General features: G+C 56.9%; 1 protein-coding gene across 3 annotated transcripts; it reads right to left on the reverse strand.

The window, feature by feature from the left end:
• Nucleotides 1–339: 339 nt before the first annotated feature.
• Nucleotides 340–13,848, reverse strand: LOC149912927 (adenylate cyclase type 10-like). 3 transcript variants are annotated; one of them, XM_090132530.1, is made up of 23 exons: nt 12,917–13,848; nt 12,561–12,665; nt 12,430–12,468; nt 11,811–11,954; nt 11,017–11,222; nt 10,669–10,762; nt 10,423–10,511; nt 9,724–9,915; nt 9,397–9,518; nt 8,719–8,795; nt 8,275–8,461; nt 7,282–7,334; nt 6,922–7,075; nt 6,054–6,246; nt 5,694–5,780; nt 5,074–5,357; nt 4,535–4,668; nt 3,751–3,873; nt 2,882–3,136; nt 2,101–2,636; nt 1,772–1,879; nt 1,427–1,605; nt 340–1,002 (listed from the first exon to the last, which is right to left on the reverse strand). In XM_090132530.1, exons 1-23 carry the CDS (start codon nt 13,065–13,067, stop codon nt 816–818), a joined length of 3,699 nt encoding a protein of 1,232 aa, XP_089988656.1. In that variant the 5' UTR covers nt 13,068–13,848; the 3' UTR covers nt 340–815. The 3 variants fall into 3 exon arrangements, with proteins under 3 accessions (XP_089988656.1, XP_089988655.1, XP_089988657.1); XM_090132529.1 differs by having other exon boundaries at nt 1,427–1,879; XM_090132531.1 differs by lacking the exons at nt 10,669–10,762; nt 11,811–11,954; nt 12,430–12,468; nt 12,561–12,665; nt 12,917–13,848 and having other exon boundaries at nt 1,427–1,879; nt 11,017–11,104.
• Nucleotides 13,849–14,055: the final 207 nt, after the last annotated feature.

The raw sequence follows: 14,055 nt of genomic DNA on the forward strand, positions 1-14,055 counted from the left end.
GCTGTTACTCGGACACAGCTCTTCACAATCTATCCACTTCCTAACATAGAGGGCAATTCCACTGATCAAAGACAGACCCCAGGTATAAGCGTGGCTACTCTTCATCACTCTTGCTTCTCTGTAGTGCGAGCTCAAATGCTATCTCACTGGCAAAATCCCAGAGATGTATTTAAATGAATTCCAGAGGATGCTTTTCTATTCTGAAAGGCAAACCCACTCATAGCTTGGCTTTTCCTGAGTGACAAAACCTGTGTTTAGAAAGACATATTTTTTCTAGAAAGCACATGAAAATTAGATGTTTTTACATTTTCCAGATCTCAAGAATGGACATAACGAACATAAGGAAGCAAACATTTTATTAAGATAGAGTAGGTAAAGGAGAGTTGTTGTCCAGTGTGAGAGTTTGCAGATGCGTCGTAGCTCTCGGTGGTTGTTTGGTGGTCTTTTTGATGAAGGCTGATGTCTTCCTCGCTGTGTGCTCTTTGACGTCGGTCCGGTCGGAGGACACTTGGCTGGCTTTGGCTGGTTGTCTTACTGGCTACGACTTCTTCCTCCAATCTGTTGCTTCCTTGTTAATGTGTGGTGTTCTGCCCTAGCCAGCTGTCTTGCACTCCGTTGCATACATCGGGTAGTTGTTACTTGGTAGATGTTACTTGGAGAAACAGGAGGCCCGCTATGTGCACTAACTGTCCAAGTCTGTAGTAAAGCATCTGTTATCGGCAGCCAAAAGCTGGATTGGCAAGGTCAGATCTGTAGCTGCCGATCCAGCACCCCATGAAGGCACACAGCTTTTAACTTCACTTGTTTTCCTTAATTCAAGGGTTGTCCAATGTTGTCCAGTCTGCTGCCAGGTAGGAGTGCATCTTCCTGTTCGTGTTAGCCTTCATGAGTGCTGCCAGGCGGGAGAACCTCCGTCCAGCAGATGTGCTCTCCTGGCTGTAGAGGTCCTCGAGCAAGGAGAGGCACCTGCTCTGCTGAAGCAGCCTGGCTTGCTTCTTCCTCCTGCCACACAAGAGAAACCGTTGGGCCCAGAGGCATGGCTGTGGAGCACTGAGTCAGACAGGACAAGGGAAAGCAGGGTGGCAGGGCTGGACGGCTACACTGCTGGAGGAAGGGAGCTGATGCCAGGAGGGCAGCCGGGATGAAGGGGGCAAAGGAAGAAGTGCTGCTGGCACTGTGGCTCTAGAGGTGCATCCCTCAGCACAAGCTGCTTTTTACCCAAAGGTGTGCATTCTTCTCCCATGCTGCGCACAGGAGACAGCGTGAGGCTGCACCATCCGTGGCTCTACCCACACATCACGCCTGAACGCCTCAGTCCTGTTAAGGCTTGGCAATGGGCTGAAAGCTGGGCAGGCCTGGGCCTGGATGCGTGGGATCAGGTACAAAATGGCTCTTCCTCTCCCGTGTTGTCCCTTCTGCTGCTTACCAAGCCTCCTGTGGAAGGGAGGACGCTCTGCCTGTGGCCTGAGGAGCCCGCTGCAACCTTTCCCACAGAGACTTGACAAAGGCCCCGGCACGGGTCTGTGGGAACTGCTTTTCCAGCAGGCTTAGCGCCTGCCTGCTCATTTTCCTGGCCAGCTTCACACATCCCATGTTGCTGCAGACCTGCACAGGAAGAGGGAGGCATGCAGATGTAGAGGACTTGCCCAAGTCCTGCAGACTCTGCAGAAATGGACAGGGGACAGGCTGTGGCAGGAATATTCCCTGCCAGCAGGGAAAGCATCTGGCTGCATGCCTCCGGACACCCTTCCGCTTTTTCCTGCTTCTTTACCTCTCCTTTGAGGCTGAAGAAGGTGGCCTCCTCAAAGCGGTCGATGGCATACCCTTTTTTCTCTAGGGAGCTCCTCAGGACCTCTGCTTCGTTCAGCTTCATGATGGCCTTCAAACAAGCAACACAAACAGCAGGTGAGCATTGGTGCAGAGCCCCTGGCCAGCCCCATCCTTCCCTGTTGCCTCCTGCAGCATCTGCTGTAGCAGGGCCCGTGTTCCTCTCGGTCATGCCTGCCCTAACACAATCCTGTGGGCTCAGAGCAAGGGAGAGGGAGCCCTCAGCCCTCCTCCATGCTAATGCAGCTCGTGCTGGCAAGCAGGGTAACTCACCATGGAGCTGTTGGAGACGTGCAGGTAGGCAGCTGCAGATTCCAGCAGGTAGTAGAAGGCTTGGGAATCACTGCTCACTGCCGCGTAGTGGCGAGCCAGGGGCACAAGCACCGCTTCGGCGATGGCTTCACACTGGCAGGACCACTGGCCACTGTCCTTGGCCTGCAGTGTTGTCTGCTTGCCCTCTGCCAGAATCCCCTCTGCAGGGACGGTCCTAGCCCTCCGCAGGTGTTCTCCAGCAACTACCAAGGCCTCCCAGCTGCTCCAGTTGTCCTTCTCAGCAGAGCCCTGGCAGCTCCCCTGCTCCTGGGGGCTGGAGATGCCGAAGCGGTGGAAGGCCACAAAGTCCCCTCCGTGGCACCTCTGGCATTTGTGTGCGTGCCTCTCCAGGAAGGCGGCACACTCACGGTGAATGTTTATCTTCTGCCTCGTGGGCCACAGCTCATACGTTGCCTCCCACAGCAGTGGGTTGCAGAAGGCCAGGATGTCAGACTGCTGCTGCATGGTCTCCCTGCTCACAGAGGACCTCTCCACCCCTGCAAGGCAAGGAGTGCTGGCCTCAGACAAAGCTGGGGCCAGACCTCAAGGCTGCCCCAGCTGGGACAAAGGCAACACTTTGGCATGTGCTGCTGCTGCCTGAGCCCGGCCTGTGCTCTGCCCGCAAGCACAGTGGCAGAGGCTCTTGCAACAGCCAGTGAGAACTTCCCTCTGCATGAAGCTAGGTGAGCAAGGCCCTGTGGAGTCACAGTGCTCCTGGGCCCATGCTGCAGCCATCACTTACCGCTTCCTGACTGCCCAGAGGTGGGCAGCCTCTTGGTAGCACCTCGCTTGTCTTCTGGCTTCTCGATGTTCTCCAGTCGCTTCAGGATGTTGTCCTCCACCAGCATGTCCAGCAGTGAATTAATCTCATGCATTTTACTACTGGGAACAATGTGAGCCAGCTGCTGGGTGGTAAACACCGGCCCTATGATGGCTGCAAACTTCAGAATCATCTGCTTCTTCAGACTGATCCGATCCAGCTCAGCCAGCATAATGTCTGTCAAGAAGAAGCAACACGTCTCTGTCTTGCCTGTCCCTGAGCTGAGGTTGGAGAAGCCGGACAGTTTCTCCAGAGGAAATGGGAAAGGCTTTGGCCTCCTTTCTGCAGGATGGAACCTGCTGGGCAACTAGAGCCCAGGGTCAGTATCGTCAAGATGGCTCTGCTCCTCTCACAGTCACAGGCCATGGGAGTCAGGGAAAGCAGAGACACTCAGACAATCAGTTTCCAATCAATGATGCAGAGGGCACGACCCAGCAGGTATGTGTGTCCCACCGTGCGACCTACTCGATCTGCACTGGGTTTATGCCCAGCAGTGCACACAGGAGCACAGAACATTCCCGCCAGCCCAGAGCTGGACTCAGAGTTCCCCCACCCATGATGTGCAGCTCACTGTTCGGCTCAAAGCTGGTCTACTGCCCACAGGGGAAAACCACAGCCCGTAAGAGCGCAGGACTCTTCTTGCTTGGGCTGGAGTCACCTTCCTGGCAGAGCCCCGAGGCTGAGAGGGCAGCCCTGCAGCACGCAGGTGCCCAGCCTCTCCCTTACCTGCACCCCAGGAAAGGAAGCTGGGGCACAGCCACAAACCGGACAGGAGCCGCTCCGCTCCTCACCTTTCAAGGCCACTGGCAGCATGGGGTTCTCCAGGCTCACGTCTGGTCTGAGGGTACAGATCCTTTCGCTGTCATTCCCGGTACCCGAGCTCGAGGCAGCTGTGACAGCGGGTGATGCCTTGGCTGCAGAAGATGGGAAGAGCAGGGGAAACATGAATAAGGTGCTACAAGTCGTACCTGTCATGGTCAGGCGCATTGCCTGGCCTGCACTGAACAGGGCCAGCAAGCAGGGCATGCCAGTTGATTCCCACTGCAAGCTTGCATTTGCACTGCCCCCCCAGCTCTCTTCTGTCTTCACACCAGCTTCAGACCAAATGCCCTTCAGTCAAAACTTCTGGGCTTCTCAGATGGAGAATGAATGTTGCGCGACAGAATGCGGTGGTGATGCTGCCTTCAACAGCACTACCTCCAGAGTCAGGGAAGTTGCCACTGATGCTCCAGAAGGCAAAGCCCGTGCAGGCTGCCCCTAAGCAATGGTGCTCTGCTTGGCATTGCTCTTGCAGTGGCATTCCCACCGTGCTCTTCAGTTCCCAAGGCCCTTGTGAGGACTTGAGGTTTTGAAGCAGTTTCCCACTCCCCCAGATTGGCTTTGCTCTCACAGGAGCTGAGCTGATGGTTGTCACGGGAGCAGCAAGGTGTGCAGCAGCCCACACCTCTGCCATGGCAAATTCTGCCCTGCTGCAGGGTCAGCCTCTGCCCAGAGTTACTGGGGAGACACAGGGCACGGCTGTGCAGGAGAGGATGCGCCACAGCGAACAGCGGATTGGCAACAAAGGGTGCTTACCAATCAAGTTCTGCCAGTTGTCCTGCCCTTCATCTGGCCTCCTGGTGTGCAACAAGAGCATGTTGTTGCATTGCAGGTAGCGCAGCAGTTCCTCACAGTAAGATGGGATGCCAGAGCTTCTCTGGATCAGGAACCTGGGCAGGAGCACAAGCAACACCAAGGAAGTAAGGTGCAGCACAGTTTGGATGGGTGGTGAGTCACTCAGACCTCGCAGGCTGACCAGCCTCTTCAACATGGAGAAACCTGGCTTCTGGAAGGGGCTTGTGTGTCTGGCCCCTCCCAGACGTACAGCGTTCCTGGGAGTCCATCAGGAAAGGCTGATGGACAATGCCCAAAGCACAGAACAGCAAACCACGGCAACAGCGAAGGGCTGACACCATCCAGACTCTGCTGCTCGTGGCAGTTGCCCATTCTTAGCTCACACCTGCTATGGCCAGGCTTAAGGAAAGACCCATCAACTCCTTTTCAACAGGGTGATTCCCAGCTGTGGTCAGCATAAGTGCAACCCCTACGGAAGAGCTCCCCAGACTTGGGCTTACCTTGCTAGCTCCCTGGAGATGCTGCTCACTCCAAGGTCCTGGCAGGCTTTCTGCACCACAGCTGAAGCTTTCAGCCCTTCCAGACGAACGCAAGTGGTTCTCTCGGATGTTGTTCTGTCAGCGGCAGCTTTGAAAATGCTCTCTGTTCTGTCCTTGACTGGAGCTAAGCTCATGACCATGAAGACCATGACACTTTGGAGCATTGGCCACATGATAGACCAGGACACAGGGTCGAGGAAGTGGGCGTTGTCGATGAAAAATATGCCAAATTTCCCTCCAAGCACCTAAAAAACAGGTGGTTCTGAGTGGAATCCAGTGGATTCTTGAGCGTCTTCCAGGGAGGACACATAGCCTTTCTCGCTCTCACGACAAGGGGATATTCAGAAGCCTCTCCTCAGCCACCTCCCTCTCCAGGAGTTTACCAACTTTGTTGTGCGAGACTGTAAAGTCGTCTCTAACATCAGTTTCGCAGCAGAAGGAGAGAAATTTGCCGGGCAGAGTTTCTGGAGGGCTGTGACCCAGGCGAATCGTCCCCTCAGGCAGCCTCCAGCCTGCAGTGGAGCCTGCACCCGGCACGATTGTTTGCCTCCTGTGAGGCCGGAGGAAGGAGACCTGCTCACCTTCTGTAGCATTTGCGTACAAGTCAGGTGGAACGCACTGGCCCGTTCAGTGGAACACATCTTGGAAACTTTGTCTGTGATGGGAAACTGTCCAGGAAAGACAGAGAGGAACATTGCTGCAGGTCTGGGCACACCTATCTCCCAGAGCAAGACTGCAGAGCAAAATGCCTCTGCTTTTGCATGTGGCCAGCACCAGCCCCCCTTCAATGGCATTTGCAGGGTGCTGAACAAAACACGGGGGGGGGGGGGGGGAAGTGCATGGCACAGGAGCACCCCATGCACAGGGGCACAGGAATCAGACAGCACTGAGCTGAGCCACTCCCAGCAGAGCATCCAAGCAAGACGGCCTCTCACTCTCACCTTAACTGAGAAAACACTGTTTAGCAGGCAATAGCTGCTCTCTTCTATTGTGTCTTGGAATATGGTCTGCAGAGCGCGCTGCCTCTCACTGGAAGTTTTAGCGTCCTGGAGACCCAGCGCCCTGGCCACGAGCAGACAGATGCCAGAGAAGGGCTGCTTCACGTTGTCCTCTGTCAGTTCCACAGTGATGACCCTGCGGTGCAAAAGCAGAAGACACTGAGATCCAGAATTGCCTCCTGGTAGCGCAAGCTTGCCCAGACAGCAGTGCTCAGTGGTTGAGCCGCCTTGTTCTTTCTGCAGAGGAAAGTGGGACTCTTCAGCCACACATCTCCAAGTGCTTCCTGGAGAGGACCAAGCTTTCCCCTCATCGTACAAGAAAGAGTCCCGAGGGGCGGCTGCAGGCCAATCACTGGGGGGGCTGACCGCGGCCCCTGCACCTCCACAGCCCCAGCCCAGGTCACACACTGCATGCCCTGCAGGGGCCCTCATTGGGTGAAGAAGGAAGGCCTCAGCAGGCGGCAGGTCTACGTCTGCCGCCCGGCCTGCAGCAGGGCTCTTCTGCCCCAGTGCTCCTTCTGGAAAACAGAGGGCAAGCAGTGCTTCTGAGACGGGCCACCTTGCTTCCTCTCAGCTCCACAGCTGAAGCTCTTTCCGTCTCTTTGTGCTTGGCCCAGGGACAAAGGAGAAAAGCACTGGCTCTCAAAGCCAGCTTGGACTCTCCGAGAAAGCGGGTGCTGCTTGGGAAGGTTTGCAGTAGGCTTTTTTGGGAGGCTGCAGCGCAAGGGCTGGCACCCGAACTGCAGTGTTCCACAAACACCAGGGGATGGGCAGGGGAGGGGTGCCAAAGCGACAGCTCCAAAGTGCTTACCTGTGCTTAGCAGCCCGGTCTAAAACGGCCAGCTTGGCAAGTAAGTGGCTCTTTCCAGAGCCTGGAATGCCCACGAATGCCACGGTGTGTGGTTCTTCCAAAACATCATAGGCCTCCAAGCAGCAGTCAAAGATTTCGATCTCCTCCTCCCGACCTGTGCAGACCCACAAGAGAATCAGCTGCTGCAGCGTGCTGAAAAGCGGGGAGCCCCTCCAGTTCTCTCCCCTACCCCGCAGCAGACAGGGAGGGAGCGAGGAAGCGGCTGCGTGGGGCTCAGCTGCGTGTCAGGGCAGCACACAGCACAGCCCCTGGCACTGGGCAAAGGGAAGCAATTGGGCTTCAGATGAGTTCTTCACCTACCCAGCAAGGGACCGTAGCGTGACCTCTCCTTGGCAAGGCCCATGTCATATTGGCTAGAAGGGGGAGAAAACAAAAGTCACTTACTTAGTCAGAAACCGCTGCACGCAGAGCCTGCTGTGGAGGGGTGGAGACCCCCCTCTCGAGCAGCATGTTACCCAGAGCATGTTCCCCTGGCCAACGCTCCAGGTGACACACTAGGACAAGTCTCAAGCATAAAGAAACCCAGCAGCCACGGCAGGACAGCCGAAGCTAACAAAAGTCCCTTGCCGGAGGCAACAACCAAAGAAATCCAAGATGAGGAAAGAAGCCAGGCTACGATGCTGGCTGGCTGGCTGACTGCTTTGCTAGCCTGGACAAGCAAAACAAGCCTCTTGGAAAGGAGGACCTGTGTCTCTTAGTGGCTTGGGATGCCCAAGCTGCTGGCACCTTTGGCTCAAGTCTTGTAGTGGTTTCCAAGAGACAGTAGCATTCGTGTTCAAAAGGCCCTCCAATGAGGAGGTCAAAGCTGGGCCCAGAGGAACAGCAGAGGACTGAGCAGGAAGGCAGGAGGAGGCAGAGCATGCCAGCAGCCCACCTTTCCCAGTGGAACACGACTGACCCAAAGCTTCCTGCTGGGAAGCAGATGGGGAAAAAACCCCACCCCATGCAGCAGAATGACCGCTGGCTTAGTCTTACACGTGGTGGAACAAAGCACAACAGTGCAAGCCCAGAGGAAAGCTGCTCGGACAAAGCCCACAAGGCTAGCCTGTGCCTCCAAAAACAGGCTAGCCTTCCCCATCCCAGTGCCATCACTTCCACTCTCTTAGCAGCAAGAGGCACAAGGGCAGAGAGGCAGAAAGCAGACCCACACTAGAGTCTCCGATCTTCTCAGCCACAGGCAAGGGAGGTCTGTGGGAGACCAGCCTGGTCTCGCTGCAGAACTCCTCTCTGTTGGCCAAGGTTGTACCCTTGAAGCCCCTCTCCCCTCACTTGCACAGCTCAGAGAACACTTACTGCTCAGTGATCCCCAGGTATTGATAGATGGTGACGGGATCGGTAACACCTTTCATGTCTCTCTTTGGCAACTCTTTGAAGCAGTAGCTGGGCAGGCGAGAGGCTGCATACGTCTCTGCGTCACAGGACACCATCCCTGGGTAGGCCATCATCATGCGGGCGGCTAAATTCACCTTAAAGCCAAGGACTGCCACAGAGAAAGCATACGTCAGCGCAGTTGGGAAACCTTCAAGGCCAAGGGCAACCTCCCCTCCCAGGCACAAGCCAACCCAACTGCCGGGTAAGCGAACCCAAAGGGAACCGCACGTCTCTGAGCCCATCCTCCTGCCTCAAGGCCCCAACGGGCTGCAGTGTGTCCTTGCCTCAGCCCATCCGCCTTGTCCAGACCAACGTGCTGAAGCAGACCCATGCCAGCCTCACGTTCCTAAGACAAAGGAGCCTTACCTGTGTGTTCAAACCTCTCGGGATGGCCAGTGAGGCCGCAGAACGCCGTCCCGCTGCTGACCCCGACAGAAGCTCGCCTGGCACACAGAAAGAGTGACGTGCATTCAGCAGCAGCCCTGCTGCAGTCCCACTCGCCCTGTTCCATCCCTTCCCACCTCTCCCCTCCCCGGCACCGGGATCACACAATCCAGCATGGGTCGTGAGGACTTAGAGAGCTTGGGGTGCAAAACGCCCCGGTGGCAAGGGATGTAGGTAGGGCACATGCAAAACCATTTGGACCCTTCCCCCGAGGCCTGATGGCTGCAACCTGCGTCAGGTCACAGACTCTTCTCCTTAGCAAGGAGGCAAGCAAGTGCTGCCTGCACACCACCCACAGTGGCAGTGACTGGAGGTCACTGGAGGGACTGGGCTCAGGCCTTGTTCCTGGCCCCATTGCCCAGAAGAGCCTGCCTCTGGCACTGAGGAGCTCTGTGCCCTGGTGAGGGCTCGCTCCAGCACAGTGACTGGCAGGCAGCACCTGGGGGCTGTGCCTGGCTGCCGTGGGCTAACCTGCCACCTCTGAGATGCTGCCTCCTTCCAGCCAGGGGCAAAGCAGGACAAGCCAGGGGGCATGTCTCTTGCTCATCAGTCCCCTCGTGCCATCCCAGGCAGCACACACACCCCATCACATGCACTCACTGGAGTTTTCTCAGCTCCGTGGAGGCCTTGTGGAGGATCTGCATAGCACATTCCAAGGCGTGGGTGCTCTCACAGGCCAACTTTTCTCCAGGAAATCCAAACACGCAGAGGAAGGTGCAGCCCTGCAAAGAAGAGGTGCAGTACGCCTTGCTTTACAATACTGGTGGCCAGCAGCTGATGCATTCTGCCACAGGCACCAGGGAGACCAGTGGAGCTTCAGGTCAGCCCACAGCCACAGATCCCAGCAGCAGGCAGAGCTGCTTCTCATTCCCCTGCTGCCAAACAGACAGAGGCATCCCGGGGATAGGATGGCTATCATGCACTCACTTTGTCAAACAGAAGAGTTTTGTTGATTTCACCCTTGTGAGGGTTGATGATTTCTGAAATCATACTGCTGCTATCACTGAGGCTGCTGCTGAGCTCCACTGTGCTGATCTTGTCAGCAAACTGCAGCTGGACAAAAAGGCTGGTGACCGGCCGTAGCTCAGAGCACAGCTCCAGTGGCACGTCCTGATAAAGCTGCAAGAGAAGAGCACAACAGCTTTGCCAGCCTGCTCTCCCGGGGGCTTCTCTGGGCCCACAACAGACACCAAGGGACAGCAGGCGTGCTGGCAACGCCAGGTACTACTGGAGGATGGCAAAGTCCTCCCAGGTACCGAGTCCTGGCACAAAGCTACTCTGGCAACACTCTGTCCTGTGACACGTGCGGGCACAAGGGGAGGCTCTTTGCCATCCTTAGGCACCTGAGCGGGATCTTGTCCCCCTTGCTCCCTCCCCCATGCCTGTGCAACCTCCAAAACAACAGCCATGCAGAAGACAGGCAAGGCCGCCTCCCACCACCCCTGTCTCTCAGAGGAGCAGCACAAACGGACAGCTTCCGGGCACGTCTGGCCCCAGCAGCCCTGGCATCTCTTTTCCTCAGGCTCCCGCCTCAGACTGCACTTTCTTTTGGCTGCCTGTTCTCCCGAGAGCTCCACACCATCTCCTGCCCTCCCTACACGCAGCCGCCAGCAGTAGTGGCCGTACCTTCTGGAGAACAGCTGTTGATATGTGCTTCTCCAGCCTCGCTTCCACTTCAGGATTACCAGAGCTCATAAGAACCGGTCTTCGGAGGCCTAGGGAAAGGAAACGCAGGCCGTCACTGGCACGGTAGGATGCAGGGGCTTGGGAAGCTGCACACAGCAAAGGAAAGGTTCTCCTGCACTTGCTCCCGCTCCTGTCTGAAGCAGGCAGGAGCCACCTTTCCAGCCAGTCACAGGACAAGCAACTCACCCATCCCTTCCAAATGCCAGTCCCCTCTGTATAAGTTCAGCTGGTCTACAGCATATTGGTAGTCTTCGTGAGCTAAGTGACTCATTCCCACAACCTGAAGACACACAGGAGGAAAGGAATGCCACTGGCCTCCCTGGAAGCCCCAGGGCACTCGGCCTGCCCCTCCACTCTCTCTTCCCAGAGAAGGGCAAGCCCACCTCCCTGGACTTTCAGCTGAGGTGCAAGGCCAACAGCTTCAGCTCTCTGCCTACGCTTATGGTTAGGGCAGTAGTCACGTTCAGCCTCTCAGCCGCCTCCCCACCCAGGTGCGGGTCTTCCAAAGGGCTCGAGGCCACACCATTCACCCACCTTCATGGCCCGACTGCCAGCAATAGACTTGACCCTGATTCTTTGCTGCTCACACAGCTCCCAGCAGGTCTGTGACAGCACAATTTCATAGGCAGCCGAAAGGTTTTGGGCCTCGATAACTTCATCCAGGGCCTGGCTGCAGATGAAGAAGTAGTGACGATCCCCGCCTCTGACGGATATGAAGGAGAGAATCCCGGCGGAGATCCCTGGGGGGAGAGAGAGACCAGCAGCGTTAACACAGGGAACCTTTGGAACTCGGTGGCCTCCAGCTGCACAGAAGCTCAGCGGACGCCCAGCCTGGAGACAGGCACCAGGGAGGGGAAGGGCCTCGTGCATCCTTCTCAGGGCCATACCGACACAGGTCCCAGAAACGGGCGTCTAAAGAGGGGCAAACAAAGTCAACACTGACAGTGCGTTGGCACTGCCGGGCGTCTGAGCCAGCAGCCTACAGGCTAGCCCAGCAGAGCAGCAGCTTTGAGCAGCGTCTGCTCTGTTTACGTGAAGGCAGGTTGCCTTATCCAAGGGGCAGGCGAGACAGGGGCACGTCTAGGGACCGGGTGTGGGATCTACCTCCCAGTGGGGTCAGACGCTGGGGCCCCCACAGACGGAGCGGGCTGTGCTCTGGGACCCTCACTGGGAGCGACGGGCCTGTGCTACAGCTGACGCGAGGCAGGCAGGGAAGGAGCCCTGACATCCCCTGCCCTCGCTACCTCCTGCTTGCCCTGCAAATGCTGGCAGGGGAGGCTATCCCTCGGCTCTGGAGAGTACCGGGGCTGACCCATCTGTGCCCGTACCTATCTTCAGGTGGAGCTTGAGACCCATGTGTGTGTCATGAGTGCCGTACTTCTCCTGGATTTTCCTGGAGCACTGCAGTGCCAAGTTGATGGCCGTAGGCAGGTGAGGCTGTGCTGCTCTCCACAGCACCAGCACAGCATCCCCTGGGGAAAGGCAAGGGAAGGTGAAGGCTCTCCCGAGGGCTGACTCTCCCCGAGTTGCGCCCAGCCGCAGGGACAGCAGCAAACAGCTGGCCAGTGTGCCGAGGAAGATGGGACCGTGGGAGGGCATCATCCTGAAGGACCTCCGGGGCAGCCTGGCCTCAGGGACCCCTCCCATCTGCCGGGCCAGCTACAGCGACCTCCAGGGCAGCAGAGCAAGAGGGTGGGTGGTGGGGGGCAGCAGTGAGGCCGCCACCCCCCACCGCCCCGCCAGTGCCCCTCAGCACTCAAAGACAGGGCTCCCTCCCCCCCACCGCTTCTCCCATGTCTCAGCGCTCCTGTAGAAGCCCTGCTCAAAGCTGGAGACAAAGCAGTTCCCCTTTGCTCTCCACAAATAGCAGGGTGGAATCCAGGAGGCTCCCACGGGAGATGCTGCGCATCAGCAGGACGCTGACTCTGCCTCCTCCTAAGGACACACCTGCAAACTTCAGGATGTCTCCTCCAAAAGCCAGCACCTCTGCAGACAGATAGAGGGAAAAGCAGAGTTAATGGGACGCCTTCTTCCAGGAGCCTTGGGGATGCCCGACAGCCCAGCAGCACGGCTCTTACCCTCCAGAATGTCACCCATGTAGGCGTTGAGGACATGCGCCAGCTCCTCAGCTCCTCTCTCTGGTCCACTCTGCTGGATACACTTCTCTGCCAAGGCAGTGAAACCTGCCGGAAGGACACCCACAGATCAGGACGCGTCTGCATGCACCTGCAGCTCCCCCCTTCCCCAGCCCCGGCTCAGCGCTCGTCACAGCCATGGCTGACGGCCCGGGAGAAGCCGCCCGCTCTTTGGGCAGCACGGCAGGAGGCCTGCGCAGTGACGACAAGATGGCCAGCCTGTCTTGGGGCAGGGCTCCCGAGGGCCTGGAGCGTCCCAAGGGCTCGTGTCTGCGGGGGCTCCGCCGTGCCCAGCCCACCTGAGACATCCGCCAGGAGCAGCACTCCCTCAAGCATCTTGGGGTAACCAATGTCCTCCATGAACTCCTTACGGAGAAGGAGATTGGGAAGGAACACCGCCTTCTTCCCCAGATCTGAGTAGTAGCACTTCCTCTCCCAAGCAGAAGCCATTGTCAGCGCCCTGTGGTACCCGGGGTACCTCAGAACAAGACGACCCTGTCCCGCTGCAAGGGAGGAGGACGCGACGCCCACCGCTCAGGCGGCAAAGTGAGCCCAGGGCCGCGGACGGTCGGCTGGCCCTCTGCTGCGGTGACACCACAATCGCCGGGCAGTGATGTCATCGCCAACCTCACAAAGAGCTGCCCTCCGGCAGCGCAGTGGGCTGCCAGCACTGTGCTCCGTAGCCCGCGGAGCAGCCTCCGCCGTGACCCAGGCTTCCCCCTTGACGCCGAGCCACGGCCTCCCAGGCCTCCCTTACTCGAATCGCTTGAGGATTCAAGAATTTCTCTGGTTGTGTAGTGATGCAGACACTGCACAATTACAGGCAGGAAAAGGAAAACTCTGGAGCTCGAGGCGATAGCTGATTGCCATTATCCTTGCACGCTTTCCTATGTAGTTCTTTTAACCTTATGCATCGGATGAAGTAGGCATTCTGCAGCTGTACTCCTCATCCGAGGCTGAACAACATCATTTTTGTAGTCGCTGCTCAACTCGAAAGATAAGGAGAGCTCCCCTTACAGAATGACTGCTGCTGGACCTCCAGCATCAACCCTGTGCCTAAGGAAACTTCCAGAATAAAGGTTTTAAAAAAGGTTTTGATTTCATACTTCATGTGCTCGCGTTTTCAGAAATCTATTGCTTACAGGTTGATTTTAACCTAGTGGGGAGAAAGTCACTTAATTTTCTAAATAATCATTTTCTAAAACATTTTCCACGTTTGCTTTTCTTAGACGTTGCCTACACCTGTTTGTGCTTCCAACCACAACTCAGGCAGCCTTAGTTGTTTACTACGAGGTAACTTCCATTCCCAAGACGCAGTATGCATTTTCTCCTCAGTTCTGCCTGCTGTTTTTCCCTTGCTTTCTCACTACCTCTGGTGCCTTCACAAAGGACCTGTGGTTTCATTCTGTTGGGCATGAAGAAAGGTGTTAAAAAAAAA

The sequence above is a fragment of the Phasianus colchicus genome, chromosome Z (assembly GCF_987193195.1).
Source record: "Phasianus colchicus chromosome Z, bPhaCol1.hap1.1, whole genome shotgun sequence".
Taxonomy (NCBI): domain Eukaryota; kingdom Metazoa; phylum Chordata; class Aves; order Galliformes; family Phasianidae; genus Phasianus; species Phasianus colchicus.

What these genes read in the sequence shown, in the direction of transcription:
- LOC149912927 (XM_090132529.1), bottom strand. Translation starts at nt 13,067, where the DNA reads ATGGCTTCTGCTTGGGAGAGGAAGTGCTACTACTCAGATCTGGGGAAG. An exon ending in CGAGAGGTTTGAACACACAG is followed by an intron (nt 8,462 to 8,718) that starts GTAAGGCTCCTT and finishes TCTCTGTGGCAG; the next exon opens with TCCTTGGCTTTAAGGTGAAT. An exon ending in GCTGCCAGTGGCCTTGAAAG is followed by an intron (nt 3,137 to 3,750) that starts GTGAGGAGCGGA and finishes TCTTCTTGACAG; the next exon opens with ACATTATGCTGGCTGAGCTG.